The 17,206-nt window shown below is 56.5% G+C and overlaps 1 protein-coding gene across 5 annotated transcripts in view; it reads left to right on the forward strand.

Moving 5' to 3' along the window:
* PDE2A (phosphodiesterase 2A) overlaps positions 1–17,206 on the forward strand; it is a 102,829-nt gene that overhangs the window by 83,416 nt on the left and 2,207 nt on the right. For all 5 annotated transcript variants that reach the window (XM_039470773.2, XM_010334293.3, XM_039470775.2 and 2 more), the window contains 24 exons: positions 3,957–4,016; positions 4,682–4,835; positions 5,016–5,068; positions 5,267–5,341; positions 5,454–5,495; positions 5,999–6,064; positions 6,325–6,455; positions 9,014–9,125; positions 9,606–9,645; positions 9,780–9,843; positions 10,259–10,331; positions 10,478–10,655; positions 11,004–11,116; positions 11,762–11,839; positions 12,710–12,832; positions 13,359–13,429; positions 13,824–13,946; positions 14,338–14,425; positions 14,687–14,734; positions 15,653–15,727; positions 15,871–15,970; positions 16,246–16,358; positions 16,712–16,750; positions 16,887–16,993. In XM_039470773.2, coding sequence (XP_039326707.1) covers positions 3,957–4,016; positions 4,682–4,835; positions 5,016–5,068; positions 5,267–5,341; positions 5,454–5,495; positions 5,999–6,064; positions 6,325–6,455; positions 9,014–9,125; positions 9,606–9,645; positions 9,780–9,843; positions 10,259–10,331; positions 10,478–10,655; positions 11,004–11,116; positions 11,762–11,839; positions 12,710–12,832; positions 13,359–13,429; positions 13,824–13,946; positions 14,338–14,425; positions 14,687–14,734; positions 15,653–15,727; positions 15,871–15,970; positions 16,246–16,358; positions 16,712–16,750; positions 16,887–16,993 — 2,126 coding nt within the window. The remainder of the gene's footprint in view (positions 1–3,956; positions 4,017–4,681; positions 4,836–5,015; positions 5,069–5,266; positions 5,342–5,453; positions 5,496–5,998; positions 6,065–6,324; positions 6,456–9,013; positions 9,126–9,605; positions 9,646–9,779; positions 9,844–10,258; positions 10,332–10,477; positions 10,656–11,003; positions 11,117–11,761; positions 11,840–12,709; positions 12,833–13,358; positions 13,430–13,823; positions 13,947–14,337; positions 14,426–14,686; positions 14,735–15,652; positions 15,728–15,870; positions 15,971–16,245; positions 16,359–16,711; positions 16,751–16,886; positions 16,994–17,206) is intronic.

Consider the following 17,206-nt stretch of genomic DNA (forward strand, 5'->3'; position numbering starts at 1 on the left):
GCGTGCATGCATCTGTGTGTGTGTGTGTGTGTGTGTGTGTGTGTGTGTGTGTGTGTCTCAGGAATGCTGATGGGATCAGATCATTTTAACTTACCCAGTAGAACTCTGCTCTTGTCCTTTGGCAGGTTGGGTGCTGGGGCAGACTCTGCCCTCAGGGAGCTCTCAGTCTTGGGGAAGGCGGGGACACCTTTGCCACCATGGGCCAGGTGAAATACTGCTGCCAGCAGGTGCTCTGGTGGCAGAGGCTGGGGCAGCAAGTGGTGTCTTGCCATGGCGAGAGCACTTGTGTGGGGCTTTGGGGATGGGTAGGGGCCCATGGGCAGGGAAGAAGGGAAAAGGGGATCCTAGGCAGAGGAGAAATGTGAGCAAGGCAGGAAGGAGGCCAGGGGAAGGGGTGGTGTGCTGGGGAGAGTGTGTTCCCAGGGAATCTGAAGTAGGGGTGCATGCTGTGGAGCAGGATGCTAGCCACCCAGGGCTCCAGCTGCTAGAAGTTTTCAAGAACCGTTCCTTGCCCTTCTCAAATACCCTGGGCAGGGAAGAGCTCTTGAAAGATATTTGGATTATTCACATCTGCCTCTCCTCCAAGCCTGCACCTTCCCACTAATGTGGAAATGCACTTCCCCAGGATGACCGTCCCCAAGGCATACCGTCTGACAGATGCTCCCTGGCCCGCAGGATCTCACTGCCTCCCAGGATCTCACTGCCTCCCAGAGGCAGCACAACCAGACTTCCCAGCTGCTACCAGATCCTCGGGGCAGAGGGTGCAGAAAGTAGACGGAGAGCCACAGGGTAGATCTTTTGGGAAGGCGGAGTCACCAGCTCCTTCCTCGACAAGCCTCATTCCAGGCTCTGAGTCTCTGCTCTTAGTATTCATCCACTGATCCACCTACCCATTCACCCACTCCTCCATCAGTTGGACAACTATTTGAGTACCCACTGTGTGCCAGGCATGGTGTGCTAGGTGCTGCGAACACAGAAGTGACCAAGACAGATTGGACAGGCCCTGCCTTCACAGACCATATGGTCTGGAGGGGTGGTGGTGGCAAGCACTGAAGTGAGCATAACCCCAGCTACTCGGAAGGTTTAGCTGGGAGTGTTCCTTGAGCTCTGGAGTTCGAATCTGGCCTGGAGAATGGAGTGAGACGTCATCTCTAAAAAGAATAAAAATAACTAAAGTATTGCAAAAGAAGTGAGCAAAATAAGGAGAGGATCACACATGATGGCAAGTGCTAGCAAGGAAACCCCTCGAGGGAGTTCTGCAAAGGAATGCTGGGGCTTGATGGGGCCACAGTCAGCCAGGGGTCTCTGAGGGATATGCTGGCCAGGTGCAGGGCTGTGTGGCCGACTGCTGGGCCTTTACGGCTCGCCACTCAAGGCGCCCTGATGGTAGATTTTTTGGATGGAAAGAGTCTTTGGCTCTGTTCTTCAATCCTAGGATAAGAAGTTCCTTTGAGGAGTGGTGGCCCTTGGTTTCTGGCATTTGACGCTTGATTTGTGCCTGATCTTCCCCCAGCTGCACCAGCCACTCCCTGCACAGGGATGGGTGCTCATGCCATTGGGCATTTTGAACTTAGTGAGGGTGGGGACCTGGGGGCTGTGCTGGGCTTTTTTTTTTTTTTTCTTTGAGAAAGAGTTGCACTCTTGTCGCCCGTGCTGGACTGCAGTGGTGTGGCCTTGGCTCACTGCAACCTCCACCTCCTGGGTTTAAGTGATTTTCCTGCCTCAGCCTCCCAAGTAGCTGGTACTATAGGCACCCACCACCATGCCCAGCTAATTTTTGTATTTTTAGTAGAGACAGGGTTTCACCATGTTGGCTAGGCTGGTCTTGAACTCCTGACCTCAGGTGATCCACCTGCCTCAGCCTCCCAAAATGCTGGGATTACAGGTGTGAGCCACTGCTCCTGGCCTTGTGCTGGGCTTTTAACCCTCTCTTACAGCCACAGTACCCTCTGCTGAGTGTTCCCACCGGGCCCCGGACACTTTCCCTGATTAGCAAGAGCAGGTGCAAGCGTGTGTGCCTGTGGGTGGACAAAAAGCCATGAGTGTGTTGGGGTGACTGTGTTTGTATATAGGGGCGCCAGGTGCATGCTCATGGCCCTTGAGTATATGAACTAAGTTTCCTGTGTACAGGCATGAACTTGCTGTGAACACTGTGAGGGTGGATGTGTGGATGTCTTTGTGTCTGTGACTGTTCTGTGTGTGTGTGTGTGTATGCGCACATGTGTGCAGGTGGGCGCAGGCAGTCCAGGAACTGGTTGCCCCCACAGCCCTCGAGGGGTCCCAACCTTCTCTATTCCTGAGATGTGGGAACCAGGTGGAAGGAACAAGAACCATGTCCTCCTCCATGTGCTAACAGTAAAATGCCAACATATTTATATAAGCCATATGCAAATGAACCATAGCCCCATCTTCTCCTCCCGCCAGCCTCCGCTGTCCCGGAGGAGTCACACATTGAGCCTCATCCAGAGCTTGAGCTTCAGTTCCATTCTTGACAGCCCAGGTCTCTTCCAGGTCTTCCTGCCTCCAATCTTCCTCCCTCAAATTCACCCTACACCCCATAGCCAGTGGCCCTCAGGTGCTAACTTCTGCCATGGCTCCCCAGTACTCTCAGGCTAAAGCCTAACTTCTTCGCCTGGCCCTCAAGGCCCTTCCTTCTGTGATACCATGGACCACACCCCTGCCTGGATCCTCATCTCCCCACACCACCTACCTCCAGTGTCCTGGCCTCTTCAGGGTTTACTTGTTCTCCCCAGGCCAATTCAGGAAGCCTTCCAAATGTCCTCCTCTCTGAGCTACCCCCCTAGTTTTCTCCCTCCCTCCTCAGGTATGAGGCACCACACCTCCTCCCAGTCATGTCCCCCCCCGCCACCCTGTGCCCCCCACTCATCCCACCCCAACCCAGACTGTGAGCTTCCCGGGAACCTGCTGGTCTCCTCCTCCCCATCTGCTCCTGGCAGGGGACCGAGAGCTGAGGCAGGCATTGGCTGCTGACTGGGGAGGGAGGAGGAAGGAGGGGCCCCCAGTGCAGGCGCTGTGAGGAGCTCTGCAGGTGGTGAGCAGCTTTGAGTAGGCTCCGGAAGCTGGTGACGCAGGTGGGGAGCCTTGCTGGCAGGGCCTATAGTGGGTCCCTAGGCTGCCACCCTCTCGTTTTCCTCGACAGGCACCCAAGTAGGGGTGAGGGAAGGGACTTCACAGAGTATGAAAGATGGGCTGAGTTCTCTGGTGACTGACACGGGGGAACTTGGAGAGGGACAGGATGATGGGAATGGTGGTGAGGGTGGAGCTGGAGGGGGAAGGTGTGGGCAGAGAGCTTGAGGGAGTGGGTGGTACTGTCTTCGCTCTGCCACTTTCTGCTATGTGATTTTGGGCAAGTCACTCCACTTTTCTGGCCGTGGCCCATCTGCCAGGTGGAGGCTTGCATCACAGTGGTGAGAATCACATGTAAGAAAAAGCATTTCACCCACCCATTTATCCACTTATTCATTCACCCATCCTCCTGATGGCAGGTGCGTCATACTGAACCCTTTCCTTTATCCAAGACTTAGGAGCAGCTCATACCCTAACTCAGAAAGGATAGAGCTGGGAGGCTGAGGCTAATACCTCCAATTCTAAAATCAGAACCACAGGGCTCCATAGGGTGGGAGCTGAAGAGGGGTCTAAGGGTCCCTCTGTCTCCTGAAACATACACCTTGAACTGTGCTCTTGATGAGGTGGTGATTGAAAAAGCAGAGACAAAAAGTTTCACATTTTTGGGTTAGTCCTAGGAGACTTCCTACAGGAGGGAATTTTCCTGGAGCTGCCTGCGTGGTCAGAAGGAAGGGCTCGTCACTGGGGTTGACAGGCTGGAGTGTGTATGTGTTGATGGGGGCTGGTATGTGCAGAGCATGGAAAGGGCACTCTGGCAGGGACAGACGATGGGAGAGGTCACAGCTAGTTCCCTTCTCCCCTCCCTCCAGGTGCACTGTGGCCAGCTGAGTGACAATGAGGAGTGGAGCCTGCAGGCAGTGGAGAGGCATGTGAGTGGGACTGGGGCCATGTAGGATGAGGCTGAAGACCCTTATCACAGCTGGTGGGAAGATGGCCTGGCCAGGGAGTTGGACAGACCTGGGTTTCAGCTTCAGCTCTGCCGCTTTCGAGCTGTGTGACCTTGAGCAAGTCAATAAACCTCTCTGAGCATGGGGATAATGATAGCACTGACTGACCTAGGGCAGTGGTGAGACAAAACTGTTCAAATACCTTATAAATACACACAGTTGCCAACTTACAATGTCTCGACTTTTCGATGGATTTATAGGGAAGCAACCCCTCCTAAGTCCAGGAGTTAGAAAGACCCCTCCACCTCATGATACTGAGGCTCTTTCCTGCCTGAGATTGTATGATTTTGTGACTTTAACAAGGACTTAACGACTCCCTGAGGGGGCTGGAGACAGAAATCTGACATCTTGTCTCGGAAGAATCTAGGGGCTAGGGTTGGAGATAGACCCTGTGCCCTCCTGTTCCTGGACCGACCGGCGCTCCAGGGGCAGTGGGAGCCCTCGGGGGAGCCCTCAGGAAGGTAGAGTCCAGGGATGAGTTGTTTGGGACGGCGGCGGGGTCCATGGGCCCCTCAGGCAGAACGGCGGGAGCAGAGGCAGGAGTCCCGCAGCGGCGAGCGGCGCGCTGACCGCTCGGCCTGCCCTAGACCCTGGTGGCCCTGCGGAGGGTGCAGGCCCTGCAGCAGCGCGGGCCCAGCGAGGCTCCCCGAGCTGTTCAGAACTCCCCCGAGGGCGCGGCGGAAGACCAGAAGGACGAGGCAGACTACACCGACCGCGACCGCAAGATCCTGAAACTGTGCGGTGAGGGCTCTGCCTGGGCAGGTCCTGAGGGCGGGGCCTGGCGGGACTTGGAGGGGAGGTGGGCGGGTTGGGCGGTCCCAGGATCCGGCCAGGGCCGGGCACAGGCTGGGCGGTGCCCGAGGGACCCGGCCACTGAGGTAGGGAGGGGCCCTCTCTCTGACCCACGCCCGGCCCTTGCAGGGGAACTCTACGACCTGGACGCCTCTTCCCTGCAGCTCAAAGTGCTCCAATACGTGAGTCCCTGCACCCCTCCTGGCCATCTCCCCGTCCCCGAGGACGAGCATCCCCTTGAGCCCTCCGTCTCAGTTCCAGTTACGATGTCCCTTCCCCTCTCTTCCGCCCACCTGAAAAGCCCCGAGGAGGGGAGCGGGGGGGGAGTGGGATGGTCCGGACCCGAGGTCAGACCCTCGCCCTGCCTGTCCCTCCCTCAGCTGCAGCAGGAGACCCGGGCCTCCCGCTGCTGCCTCCTGCTGGTGTCGGAGGACAATCTCCAGCTGTCTTGCAAGGTGAGGGCCCAGGTCCACAGTGGAGCGGGGCCGGGCTGGGCGAGGCACTCCGGTCTCCGAGGGGGAAATCCCTCGCCTTTCCTTTAACCGGGCCCTGCACTCTGTTCCTCAGGTCATCGGAGACAAAGTGCTGGGGGAAGAGGTCAGCTTTCCCGTGAGTGCCGCGTCTTCCTGTTGGAATCTGCAGGGGCGGTTGAGGCCGGGTAGACCCTCCTGGGATCTTCCTGGAGTATTTGGATCCTCTAGATTCTTGGAATCTGATGGAATTATCTGGATCTTGGGATCTACTTAGAAATGCTGCAGCGATCCCAACCTGTGATCATCAGGCTGTATTACAAGGAATCTCTTAGCATCTACGGAAAGGCTTACCTGGGACCTGTTCATTTCTGTTGGAGTATTTCTGGATATGGATCTGCTGGACTCTGTTGAGGAGAATCCTGGAGTCTGCTTATCTCTCTCGCAGTTAGGGAAGACCCTAGAGTCCTCTACAGTGAATTCTGCGGGACTCCCCTCCATCCCTCCTCCTCAGTGCTGACCCATCCACCATTTGGACTGACAGAAGAGTTATTTGAAGCTTCCAGACTTGAGGGTGGGGACAGGTTGAGATCACCTGACCTGGGAGTGCTGGCCCTGACTCAATCTCTCCTCACCCTCTAGTTGACAGGACGCCTGGGCCAGGTGGTGGAAGACAAGAAGTCCATCCAGCTGAAGGACCTCACCTCTGTAAGTCGTGGCCTGGCTGACCCAGAGGGGAAAGGGGAGACCCCACTGCCCAGCCCCCAGAGCCAAGGTCTCTGTTATAGAGCAGCCTAGGAATGGAGGAGACAAGACCTGGGGACTTTCTACTATCCCATCTCCATGTCACAGAGCTTCCACCTTGCATGAGTCCCTTAGAACTGCCTGTTGCCAAATGTGATGGAGGGCTGGAGGAGGGAAGTGTGCTCCCCTCTCCTTCCCTGCTCTGACTTGCCTCTCCTTTGCAGGAGGATGTGCAACAGCTGCAGAGCATGTTGGGCTGTGAACTGCAGGCTGTGCTCTGTGTCCCTGTCATCAGCCGGGCCACTGACCAGGTTGTGGCCTTGGCCTGCGCCTTCAACAAGCTAGGAGGAGACTTGTGAGTCTTTGTGGGATGATGCAGATCAGGAGATGTCACTGAGACGTTGACTAGAGCTCCACTAGGGTGACAGTGCAGGAAGGGTACTGGGCAGGGGCTACAGTCTCAGCAGCAGTGGGGTTGAACAGTTTGTTAGTGCAAGAGAATGAAAGTCATGTTGAGGTCCAGGCTGGTTCCCCTTCTCTTCCTCCACTTCCTGAAGTTTGGGTTATCTGGTTTTGGGGTATTGATCACCCCACCTTCCCATCCCTGTTTCTTCATTACTGCTAGAAACTGCTAGATGGAGGGGTGGGTGCAGTCTGGGATGGGTGAACCCTCTGAGACCCACAGAGCATTATCAACACAGTGGCCAGTGGCCAAAGGGAATATGCTTGGGGACTGGGAAAAGCTGTGGATCTTTTGAGCCCCTGACAGGGCAGCTGTAAAGAGAGGTGGGCAGGGCACAGTGAACATGGAAACGGACTTGGAGGCTTAGCTGGGAAGCATATCTCAAGAACTGAGGTCAAACCTGGGGTCTAGAAGTGGTGTTATAAGTAAATTTCATGTCCTGTACCAACTCATGAACTGGCAGTAGGTGCCTGAATTTTTCTGCGAATGGATCTTAGTCAGTGAGAAACAGCACTGTGTCTGATGGGCCGTTTCTGTCCAGGGTGCAAGTTCGTGCTTGGGCTGGCAGGACAAGCAGTTTGTGCTGCGTCACCGTCATGTAGGTGGGGAGAAGTAGACAGATGAGGGGCTGAATCCTGATGCAGAGACCTTGATAGGATGCTCGCTTCTGGAGTCCAAGAAAGCAGGCTGGGCTTCAGGGCCTGGAGCTCCTGCAGGAGGTGGACACTAGAGAGCCTGGGACTAGGGAGGTGTCAGAGCCCGGTCTTGAGGCCTGCTGGGGTAGGGTGGAGACCGAGGAGTCCTAGTTCTAAGCTGCAGGAACTACCAGCATGGAATTGTGTTGACAGTTGGGTGGGCCTGGGGAAATGAAGATAGGAACAAGGCAGAATCCACTGAGGCAGAAGACTGGGATTGGTGGCATTTGGAACTTGTAGGTATCCTAGTGGTGGGAGAATTTATGCCACTCAGCAAGCAGATATTGAGCACTTAATGTTGCCATCCCAGTGCTGAGCAGATGGCCTTGGGAAGGCCTTTAGGGAGGGGAAGGCAGAGTGAATAGGGGACCAGCAGGGACCATGACCTCTCACTGCTGGCTGTGGGGCTGGGTTCTAGGATGGCCCCAGAGCTGGAGGAGCAGTGGTGTCAGCAGGAAAACAAGACGGGGCCTTGGTGACGGCCCTGAGGTCCAGCACAGGGGCAAGGCCATCTCTGGGTCCCATGCATTTCAGGGAGTGGGTTTTGAATGATTGCATGAGCCAGGGTGGGGCTCAGCTCACTGCAGTTACTGCAGAGAAGCTTCCTGGAACACAGCTAAGCAGCCAGAGAACATGGGCTCCAGAAGCCCTTCAGCTGTGAGCAGGATGGGGCTGGTGGCAAGGCCAGGGATAGGATACAGTCATGACATCAGCAAAGACCTCCCAAGTGTTTGTACCAGGCTCTGCACTGGGCATGGGGTGATATAGTCATGGCCCCATCTCATAAGACTCGAAGCTCATTTTCAGGGCATAGAGGGAGGAGAGTGGGAAGGGTATTCTAGGCTGAGGGAACAGTGTAGAGAAAAAGCACAAAGGTATGAAAGAGCCCGAGATTTTCTCAGAATGATGAGGATCTTTGTGTGGCTGAAGCCAAGAGATGTCCAGAGTTGAGGGGTGAGAGGTGGCGGGGGAGGGACTAGCTGAGGGATCTCAATTGAAAGGAAGGTGTGCAGACAGAGCCAGGGTGATGGGGATGGATCTAGACCTCAATCACCAGATCGCAAGCACGAGTCGGGGATGCCCCACCAGGCGGAGCACCAAGCCCAGCCAAAAAAGGGGGAAGGGCTTAGGCAGGGAAACCTGGGGGCAGTGTGATGTGGGTTGAGGAAGGCTCCCTCCCCCGTAACCCCCACCATTGGTCCACCCAGCCCCATGCAGCTCCCCAGTGACAAATCATTTGGAGGCCACATTGAATGACCTGAGCAGGCTTTGGGGCTGACGTTGTCACACCAGAGCTAGCTCCATGAGCAAGGCCGGTGGGTTTCTAGAGGCACCGAATCAGGGCCAGTGGAGTCCAGGGAGAGTGGGGTAGTGACCGGAGCTGCACAAGACGGGGCAGTGGCCCTGCTGCTCCCCAAGGCTGGAGGCATGCCTGGGGAAGAGCAGGAGAAAGCCACCTTGAGCCCGAGCAGTCTGTAGTCTGAGGGAGGAGACCCAGCTTTGAGCTGGGTAAATCCCAAATCAGAGTGGGGAGGTATGGCTCTGGTTTCAAGAATCTAAGGAAGACTGGAGCCCTTCCCTCAGGGAGCTGCCATTCTGCATGGGTGTGGGAGCAGGAAGCTGTTCCAAGGGCCTGTGCAATGGTTATATGGTTGGTGGGTGGGCACCCCTGTGGGCTTCTGGTGGAACAGAAAGGAGAGTGGGGAGAGGAGCTGGTTTTCCCTTCCCTCCTGGGTGAGCTCACACCTCTTCCAGGTTCACTGACCATGATGAGCACGTGATCCAGCACTGCTTCCACTACACCAGCACGGTGCTTACCAGCACCCTGGCCTTCCAGAAGGAGCAGAAGCTCAAGTGTGAGTGCCAGGTGAGTGACCGGCCTTGAGCCTCTATCAGGCACTGACTCGCCCAGCTTTCAGCCCCAGAGAGCCACTTACAAGGGAAATGCCCATGTCTTTCTAGACCTGTGGCAGCACTTCCCCAGGTTACTGTAACTAATGACTTGGAGGCTTAAGGGGAAGGCCTGCAGTTGCTCAGGACCTGCACCATTGCCAGCAGGCACTGTGTGTGATCGCCCTCTAGTGTTCAATCTGGGCACTACAGCAACACCTAGGCAGCTAGAGCTGGCATGAAGGCAGCTGAGACACTCAGGAGACTCCTCACCTGCCCTGGGACTATTCCCTTACTCCTTCACTTAGTAGCCACATGATATAATTAGACACTGACAATTTCCGGCTTGTCTGGTGAGCCCTAGGGGACGAAGACCTGGGTGCTGTTGGAGGCAGGGCATTAGATAGGATGACCCCTGCACCCCGACCCCCTATGATCTCCATTTCCTCCATTCCAGGCTCTTCTCCAAGTGGCAAAGAACCTCTTCACCCACCTGGGTGAGTACACTGTTCTCCTCTATGCCCAGCTGTGGGGTGGGCATGGGGGCTGGGATTTGCAGAGGAGAGGCGGGAGGGCTTGGCCTCGGCACTGCAGCCTGGTCTCACCATGCCTGGTCTTATCCCTCCCCCAGATGACGTCTCTGTCCTGCTCCAGGAGATCATCACAGAGGCCAGAAACCTCAGCAATGCCGAGATGTGAGTGACTCTACCCAGGGGATGGGGCAAGAGAGGCTGTGACCCTCAGTTCCCTTCATCTCCTTTCCTGCCCCTCCCTTTCCCTTCTCTGCCTTCTGAGGGACCTTATCACCTTTTGAGGGATCCTTTATTTCATGCCTGTCTGCCTCACTAGACTGTAAGCTCCAATGACAGCAGGGACAGGGCTGGCTTTGGACCCCCAGCTCCTATCACAGTGTCTGGCACATAGTAGGTGCTTCCAAAAAAAGCACTTGAATGGACACGTTTCTGGAGCCAGCTAGCCCTGAGCGGAGTGTCTCACCTTGGAGCACTCCTCCCAAGCCTCAGAAGTCTGCCCTTTGCCTCCTTATGGGAGGTGGGGCCGATCAGAGGGGGTTGGCAGGCCCCAGAGGACCAAACCCCCTCCCCCCCACAGCTGCTCTGTGTTCCTGCTGGATCAGAATGAGCTGGTGGCCAAGGTGTTCGACGGGGGCGTGGTGGATGATGAGGTGAGCGGGTGCGGAGGGAGTCTGTGGCCCTAGGGTGTGTATCCAGGAGTCCGCCGGGGGCGCTGGGGAGCGGCCCGACGTTTAATAGTCCCCTCTGTGGCCAGGTCACTAACTTCTTCCTCTTTACTCCATCTCTGCCCCGGCAGAGCTACGAGATCCGCATCCCCGCCGACCAGGGCATCGCGGGACATGTGGCGACCACGGGTCAGATCCTGAACATCCCGGACGCATATGCCCACCCGCTTTTCTACCGCGGCGTGGACGATAGCACCGGCTTCCGCACGCGGAACATCCTCTGCTTCCCCATCAAGAACGAGAACCAGGGTGAGTGCTGGCGGCTCGGGCGGAGGGGCGGGGCTGGGGCGGAGGGGAGGGGTAGGGCGGAGGGGCGGGGCGAGGGCGGAGGGGCGGGGGCGGAGGGGCGGGGCGGGGGCGGGGCGGGGGCGGGGGCGGGGCTGGGCGGGGGCGGGGCCTGCACCAGGCAGAGCCGGTCACAGCGCACCGGGTGGGCAACCCTTCCCCACCTCCTCCGGTGTCCGGGAGTAAAACGAAGTTGGGTTCCTTGCCTGGGACATCACCTGCGGAAACTGTGAGGACTGGTCCCCGCCGGATCCCTCCCTCCACTGGATCCCCCCCTCCACCGGTGGTTCCTTGCCCCTCTCCCTTCCCCAGAGGTCATAGGTGTGGCCGAGCTGGTGAACAAGATTAATGGGCCGTGGTTCAGCAAGTTCGATGAGGACCTGGCGACGGCCTTCTCCATCTACTGCGGCATCAGCATCGCCCATGTGAGGGCGGGGTGGGAGTGGGATGTGGGGCGATGGGGCGGGGCCCACGCGGGACCCTAGGTTCTCCTCCCCGACTGGCTCTCCTTGTGGGTTGATCCCTTGGTCTGGCACTCAAAGTCCCGCTGTTGGGGTGCTGTGCAGCCTTCAGTACACGCTGTCCACCTCTGGGCTTAGTTTCCCATCTAAAAATTGGTGATAGGATTTCCTGCCCTGTCCACTCAGCCTCCCAAGTGGCCAAGAGAACCTCCTGTTGTCAAAACCTCCTCCCTTCCCTAGAAGCAGTCTCAACCCAAGCCAGGTGCTTTTTTGGAAATGCTGGGTCTCGGAGTCCAGGCCTGCTGGTGCTCTGGCCTGGGAATCCAGCTCCAATGTCCCTGACATGATTCTCTCCTTGCTTCTCCTTGGCGCTGGGGGTGCAAAGGGCCAGACTGCCAGGAGGACTTGATGAGGAGGGACGGGTGGGGTGGGGTGTCTGGACGAAAGTGAGGGTGGGGTCTTTACTCTAGACTGGAGCTTCAAGGTTTTGACTGGGGCCAGAATCAAACAGAAAGTGGGGTATCTTTCTAATCCCTTTGTCCCAGTCCAGGACATTGCCAAGATTTCACAGCCAGCCTCCTTGAGCCCCATCTTCCCTCTCTCCCCCAGTCTCTCCTATACAAAAAAGTGAATGAGGCTCAGTATCGCAGTCACCTGGCCAACGAGATGATGATGTATCACATGAAGGTGAGGCTTGCAAGGACCTCTAGTCTTCCTCCCAGATTCCCCGGGAACCCAGGGCCAGTCAGGGCTTCCTGATCGATCTCTACTGAGGATGAGAAGATAGGCCCAGAGCCACAGCAGGCCTCCTGCCCTCCGTAGGGGCAGCTCCCACCTCTGCTTACAGACCTCTCTTCCAAGCCGCGTCGGAGCTCAGTCCCAAGGCTGGAAGTAGCCAGAGGACCCAGCCTAGGGAATAACTTGTTTGAGCCAGGTATTCCCCATGTTCAGAGAATAATTCTCATCTTGAGAATTCCTGAGGGCTAGGAAGTTCACCCAGGACCTGCCACCATGGCTTTTCTAGGCACAATGGCTGTGCAGCCCTAGGCAGTCCTAGTTGCTGATATTCTCTCTCATTCCCAGACCCTGGTCTGGGAAAAGCTGGCTGAGTTCCATGTATATGGTAGTCACTGTTCATTTGGACATTTTCTCTCACTGGTGTCCAAACCAGAGAGGCCCAGACCTTGTGAGCTGGATCAAAACTGTAGTAGGAAGAGTTGGGGTTAGACAGTAGGAAAGTCCCCACAAAGGAGAACTGGTAGAGTTACTGTGTATGAAATGCTGCTATGGTTTGGGGGTGTCATGAATGGGTGTTCTCCATCTTTGCCAAGGTTAGGTTGTTATGGATAAAGGGTGGTCACTGCAGGGAGGCGCCTGGGGTGGGCTGCAGGGCTGTGAGGGGAGGGTGGTGATTTTCTGCCCAGTGACAGTCCACAGCGTGGTGCCCCAACTGTGGCATTCTTGATGATGGATTCCCCACCTGTCATGGGAATTTGAGGGTGAAGACACCAGATGGGGTGAAGTCTGTCTTCTAATGCCCTGGCCGGTCTCCTCTAGGTCTCTGATGATGAGTACACCAAACTTCTCCATGATGGGATCCAGCCTGTGGCTGCCATTGACTCCAACTTTGCCAGTTTCACCTATACCCCTCGTTCTCTGCCCGAGGATGACACGTCCATGGTGAGCTGCTCTCCTCTACTTGACTGGTGAGGCCAAGGGTGTGTATCCAGAGGCTTCAGTTAAATGTGAGGCTTCAGTTTAATGTGCATAAAGAACTTCCTGGTAAGACGGAGTCATCAAGGAAGGCTGTAGAGTGTCCCTCAGAGATGGAGGGGTATGTAGTCTGCCATCATGAGGCTATGGGGCCTGCCCAGGGGCTAGGGGCTGGACTGGATGATCCCAAGGGCTGCTCTTGGACCATCAGTGCCCAGGGCATGTGACCTCAGGGTTTGCATCCACCCCACCAATCCCATTTTTGTAAGATTTTGTGTGGGCTTGGTTTCAAGAGTTCTTAGTTCTTAGATCTCTTAGATTTCTAAAACTTCATAGCTCTGAGAATGGTTGCTTCAATGATTTTGTGGTTCTCTAGTTTAGATTTAAGTTTCTAAGACTGCAGATTTTGAGTGTGGAGCTTGAAGAAGGGCCCAGGCAGGGGCCCTATCTTGATATTGGCAGCGTCTCTGATCCTACCCTCTGTTCTCTCCAGGCCATCCTGAGCATGCTGCAGGACATGAATTTCATCAACAACTACAAAATCGACTGCCCAACCCTGGCCCGGTTCGTCCGCATACAGACAGCTCGTCTTCGCCTCCCTCTCTCCTCCGCTGTCACATCCATTGTCCCTGGCATTCTGGAGAGGCTCTCTCTAAGGATGACTAGGGAGACCCAGTCTTATGGGGGTGGGGAGGATCCACGAGTGAGAAGCAATTCCTAGACACCGAACTGTCAGTAAAGGCAAGAAATGGGGCAGAGCAGAGCCTGGAGGCGAGGCTGTGTGTGTGTAGCCAGAGGTTTAAGTTAGATGTGCATAGAAACTTCCAGCTAAGCAGAGTCATCAAGGAAGACTATGGAGGCTCCCTCAGGGATGGGGGGAAATGTAGTCTACCATCACGGGGTTATGACAGAGGAGGAGAGGCTGAGGCACCTCTGTTGCCCTCTCCCCTTCCCCCAGGTTCTGTCTGATGGTGAAGAAGGGCTACCGGGATCCCCCCTACCACAACTGGATGCACGCCTTCTCTGTCTCCCACTTCTGCTACCTGCTCTACAAGAATCTGGAGCTCAACAACTACCTCGAGTGAGTGGCTGCATCTCCCCCACATCTAGCAGCTGCTGGGGTCCCCTTACCTGGGACAGGGAAGCATCCCCCTGTGTGTCAGGCACGTTACATGCACCGCCTCATGGGAGCGTCTTAGCCCCAGGGGACGAGAGGGGAAGACTGCACACCCCATCTTCCGGGAGGGGTTTGCTCACAGTCTTGCAGCCAGTGAAGATTGAGCCTGATTTAAACTAAGGTCTGCTGGACTCCAAACCAGTGCATCTTTCCAGGAAGGGGAACCCAGATGTCCCAACCTCCCATCCCAGTGGCTCCTGGGCACGTCATCCAGCTATCTCTCCTCTGGTGGGTCTGGGGAGGGTGCTGTGGGCTGACCTTTTTTTTTTTCCCCTCTTTTTTGCCTCCCAACCAGGGACATCGAGATCTTTGCCTTGTTTATTTCCTGCATGTGTCACGATCTGGACCACAGAGGCACAAACAACTCTTTCCAGGTGGCCTCGGTGAGACCCTGCCCTGCTCACAGTGGGTACCCTCCATGGGGTGTCTGGGAGTCTCATCCTCTCCCAGCCTGAAGACAGGTGGGAGCGAGTGAGACCAGGAGCCAGGTTTAGAGACAGGAGGAGGTTTCCTCAGGGTTTGCCCTGTGCTCTGAGATAGGGAGGGGAGAGAAGGGTGGGAAGGGGGGGACACTGCTTAGCCTAAAGCAGTGACAGTTGGATCTGGATGTGAGGAGTGACCACAGCTTTCCTGGGCTTTTCCAGAAATCTGTGCTGGCTGCGCTCTACAGCTCTGAGGGCTCCGTCATGGAGGTATCACTCTTCTGTCCCGTCCCCATCCTCCTTTCCGTTTAAGGCCAGTGACTTGCAAAGTATGACCCAGCTCCTCCCATTCCCAAACCATGCTCTCCAGACAGGCCGTGAGAGCCGTAGCCACACCTAGGACACGTCTGGCTCATTTTCCTGGAGTGGGCTTGGAAGGGTGCGGGTGTGGATGGTAGCAAGGATTTGTGTTCCCTTTGGCTGTCTGGGAACCCCCTTCAGCCTGCTCCTGCCAAGCTTGGGATGGGCTTCACTCCCATCACTTGGCATCGCCTTAGATTGTTTGGTTTGGGTCTGCCTACCTCAGCATGCACAAGGTCTGAGCCATTTCTGAGTTCCCTGCACTTGGCACAGGGCTTGGCACAGAGCAGGAGACACATTTCCAAGGTCACCTCACTCCAGAGGCTATCCCTGCTTGCACACCCCGAGAGACAAGGCTCTCCCAGGAGGGCTGGTGGCAATGCTAGTTCCACCCTCTGCCCCTGGGATAAGCTGCTCCTCTTCTGAGTGACAGCCCTTCAGCATCTGGAAACAGGGGCCTTGCCCTCGCCTCATCACTGCCTCTCCTTGTCAGCAAACTAGTGTGTTCTGCATGATTTAGTGTCTAGGACTCCAAGGGATCATTTCAAAATGTTCCAGCTTTCAAGGACCCCAGAGCTTACCTTGCTGGGTCTCTGCATGTGACAGCTGAGAAGTCTGAGGCTCAGAGTGGTCTAGGGACTTGCCCTGGGTCAGACAGAGGGCGGAAACAGAGCTCAGGAAGGGAGCTGGGGCCCCTGACTCCCTCTTTCTGCCTGCTCTGTTGACCTCGGGGCTGGAGCTGGATCAGGCCCTGCTTCCTTTCTTGGGGTCAGTGGTGAGGGGAGCCCCTCTGCCCCAGCCGGGCCCCCATCACTCCTCTCCCTGCAGAGGCACCACTTTGCTCAGGCCATCGCCATCCTCAACACCCATGGCTGCAACATCTTCGATCATTTCTCCCGGAAGGTGATGGGCTTGAGGGTGGGGGTGGGGAATGAGGGGGACCTGGGAGCTGGCTGAAGGTGGGAGAAGGAGTGGAGGCTCACTGGGATGGGCAAATGGGTGGGGTTGTCCAGCAGGAGGCCATGACACCCCCGCCCTCTACCCAGGACTATCAGCGAATGCTGGATTTGATGCGGGACATCATCTTGGCCACGGACCTAGCCCACCATCTCCGCATCTTTAAGGACCTCCAGAAGATGGCTGAGGGTGACTGCCGTTCGCCCCAGGCCTCGGGGCTGGGAAGGAACAACTAGGGGGAGGATTTGCCAGGGGAACCTTCCCAGGAGTGCAGACCCATCCGCTGCAGCATCAACCCTTCTCTGGCTGCACAGCCCCACCAGGCAGACCCAGCACTGGCCCCTTGACTCCCATCAAGAGTGCCCAGTTCCTTGGACCACTCTGGGGTGGGCCCTGGGAGACTTGTCCTCAGAAGGCCAAGGAGTTCCCTAGTTCGCTCCTTGACCCCACCCTCCCCCCAACAGTGGGCTACGACCGAAACAACAAGCAGCACCACAGACTCCTCCTCTGCCTCCTCATGACCTCCTGTGACCTCTCTGACCAGACCAAGGGCTGGAAGACCACAAGAAAGATTGCGGTAGGTGCTGTCCTCCCCGGGAAGGCACAGGCTGCCCACCCTGCCTGGCTCTGGGTGCCTCTTGCAGCCTGAACACCTTCTCTTTGCTCAGCTCAGCCTGGCTGTGTTCTGGGGAGACAGAAACCTAGACCACCTCAGGGTGACAAATGGAGACTCAGAGAGGGGAACAGACCTAACAAATCAGTGGCTGGTGGAAGACGGGCCCCAACCTAGCCACTCCTTCCTGCCTGGCTGGGGCTGGTGGGGACAGCTCCTGACCTGGGACTGAATCACTGGGCCTCAGTTTTCTCTCCTGGGAACGGGCTGTCAGAGGAGCTTGGGTGCAGGATGTGATGAGTGTGTTGGCCTTTCAGGAGCTGATCTACAAAGAATTCTTCTCCCAGGGAGACCTGGTATGTGTGGAGTCACCCCGGGATATCTAGGTTGGGGGAGGGTTCCTGGCCTGGGGCTGGGAGGGCTTGGGTTAGCCTGACCCTAGTACTTGATGGAGGAATGAGAGGGACAGGCCTGACAACTTGATGCCTGCAGGAGAAGGCCATGGGCAACAGGCCGATGGAGATGATGGACCGGGAGAAGGCCTATATCCCTGAGTTGCAAATCAGCTTCATGGAGCACATTGCAATGCCCATCTACAAGTGAGTGAGCTCACAGGGACAAGCTGGCGCCCTACACAGAGAGGGTGGGCTGGAGCGGGGACATCACAGCAAACACGGGTGCTGAGGTTGGCCTGGCCCAGCTCCAACTGATTCACCCCCCTGCCTCTGGGCACAACTGCCACCTGCTGTACCCCTCAATGGGCCCCTCACTTCGTCCTTGGTCCCTAGTGGAAAGAGACAATCATGCTTTCC

The sequence above is a fragment of the Saimiri boliviensis genome, chromosome 6, assembly GCF_048565385.1.
Source record: "Saimiri boliviensis isolate mSaiBol1 chromosome 6, mSaiBol1.pri, whole genome shotgun sequence".
NCBI lineage: Eukaryota > Metazoa > Chordata > Mammalia > Primates > Cebidae > Saimiri > Saimiri boliviensis.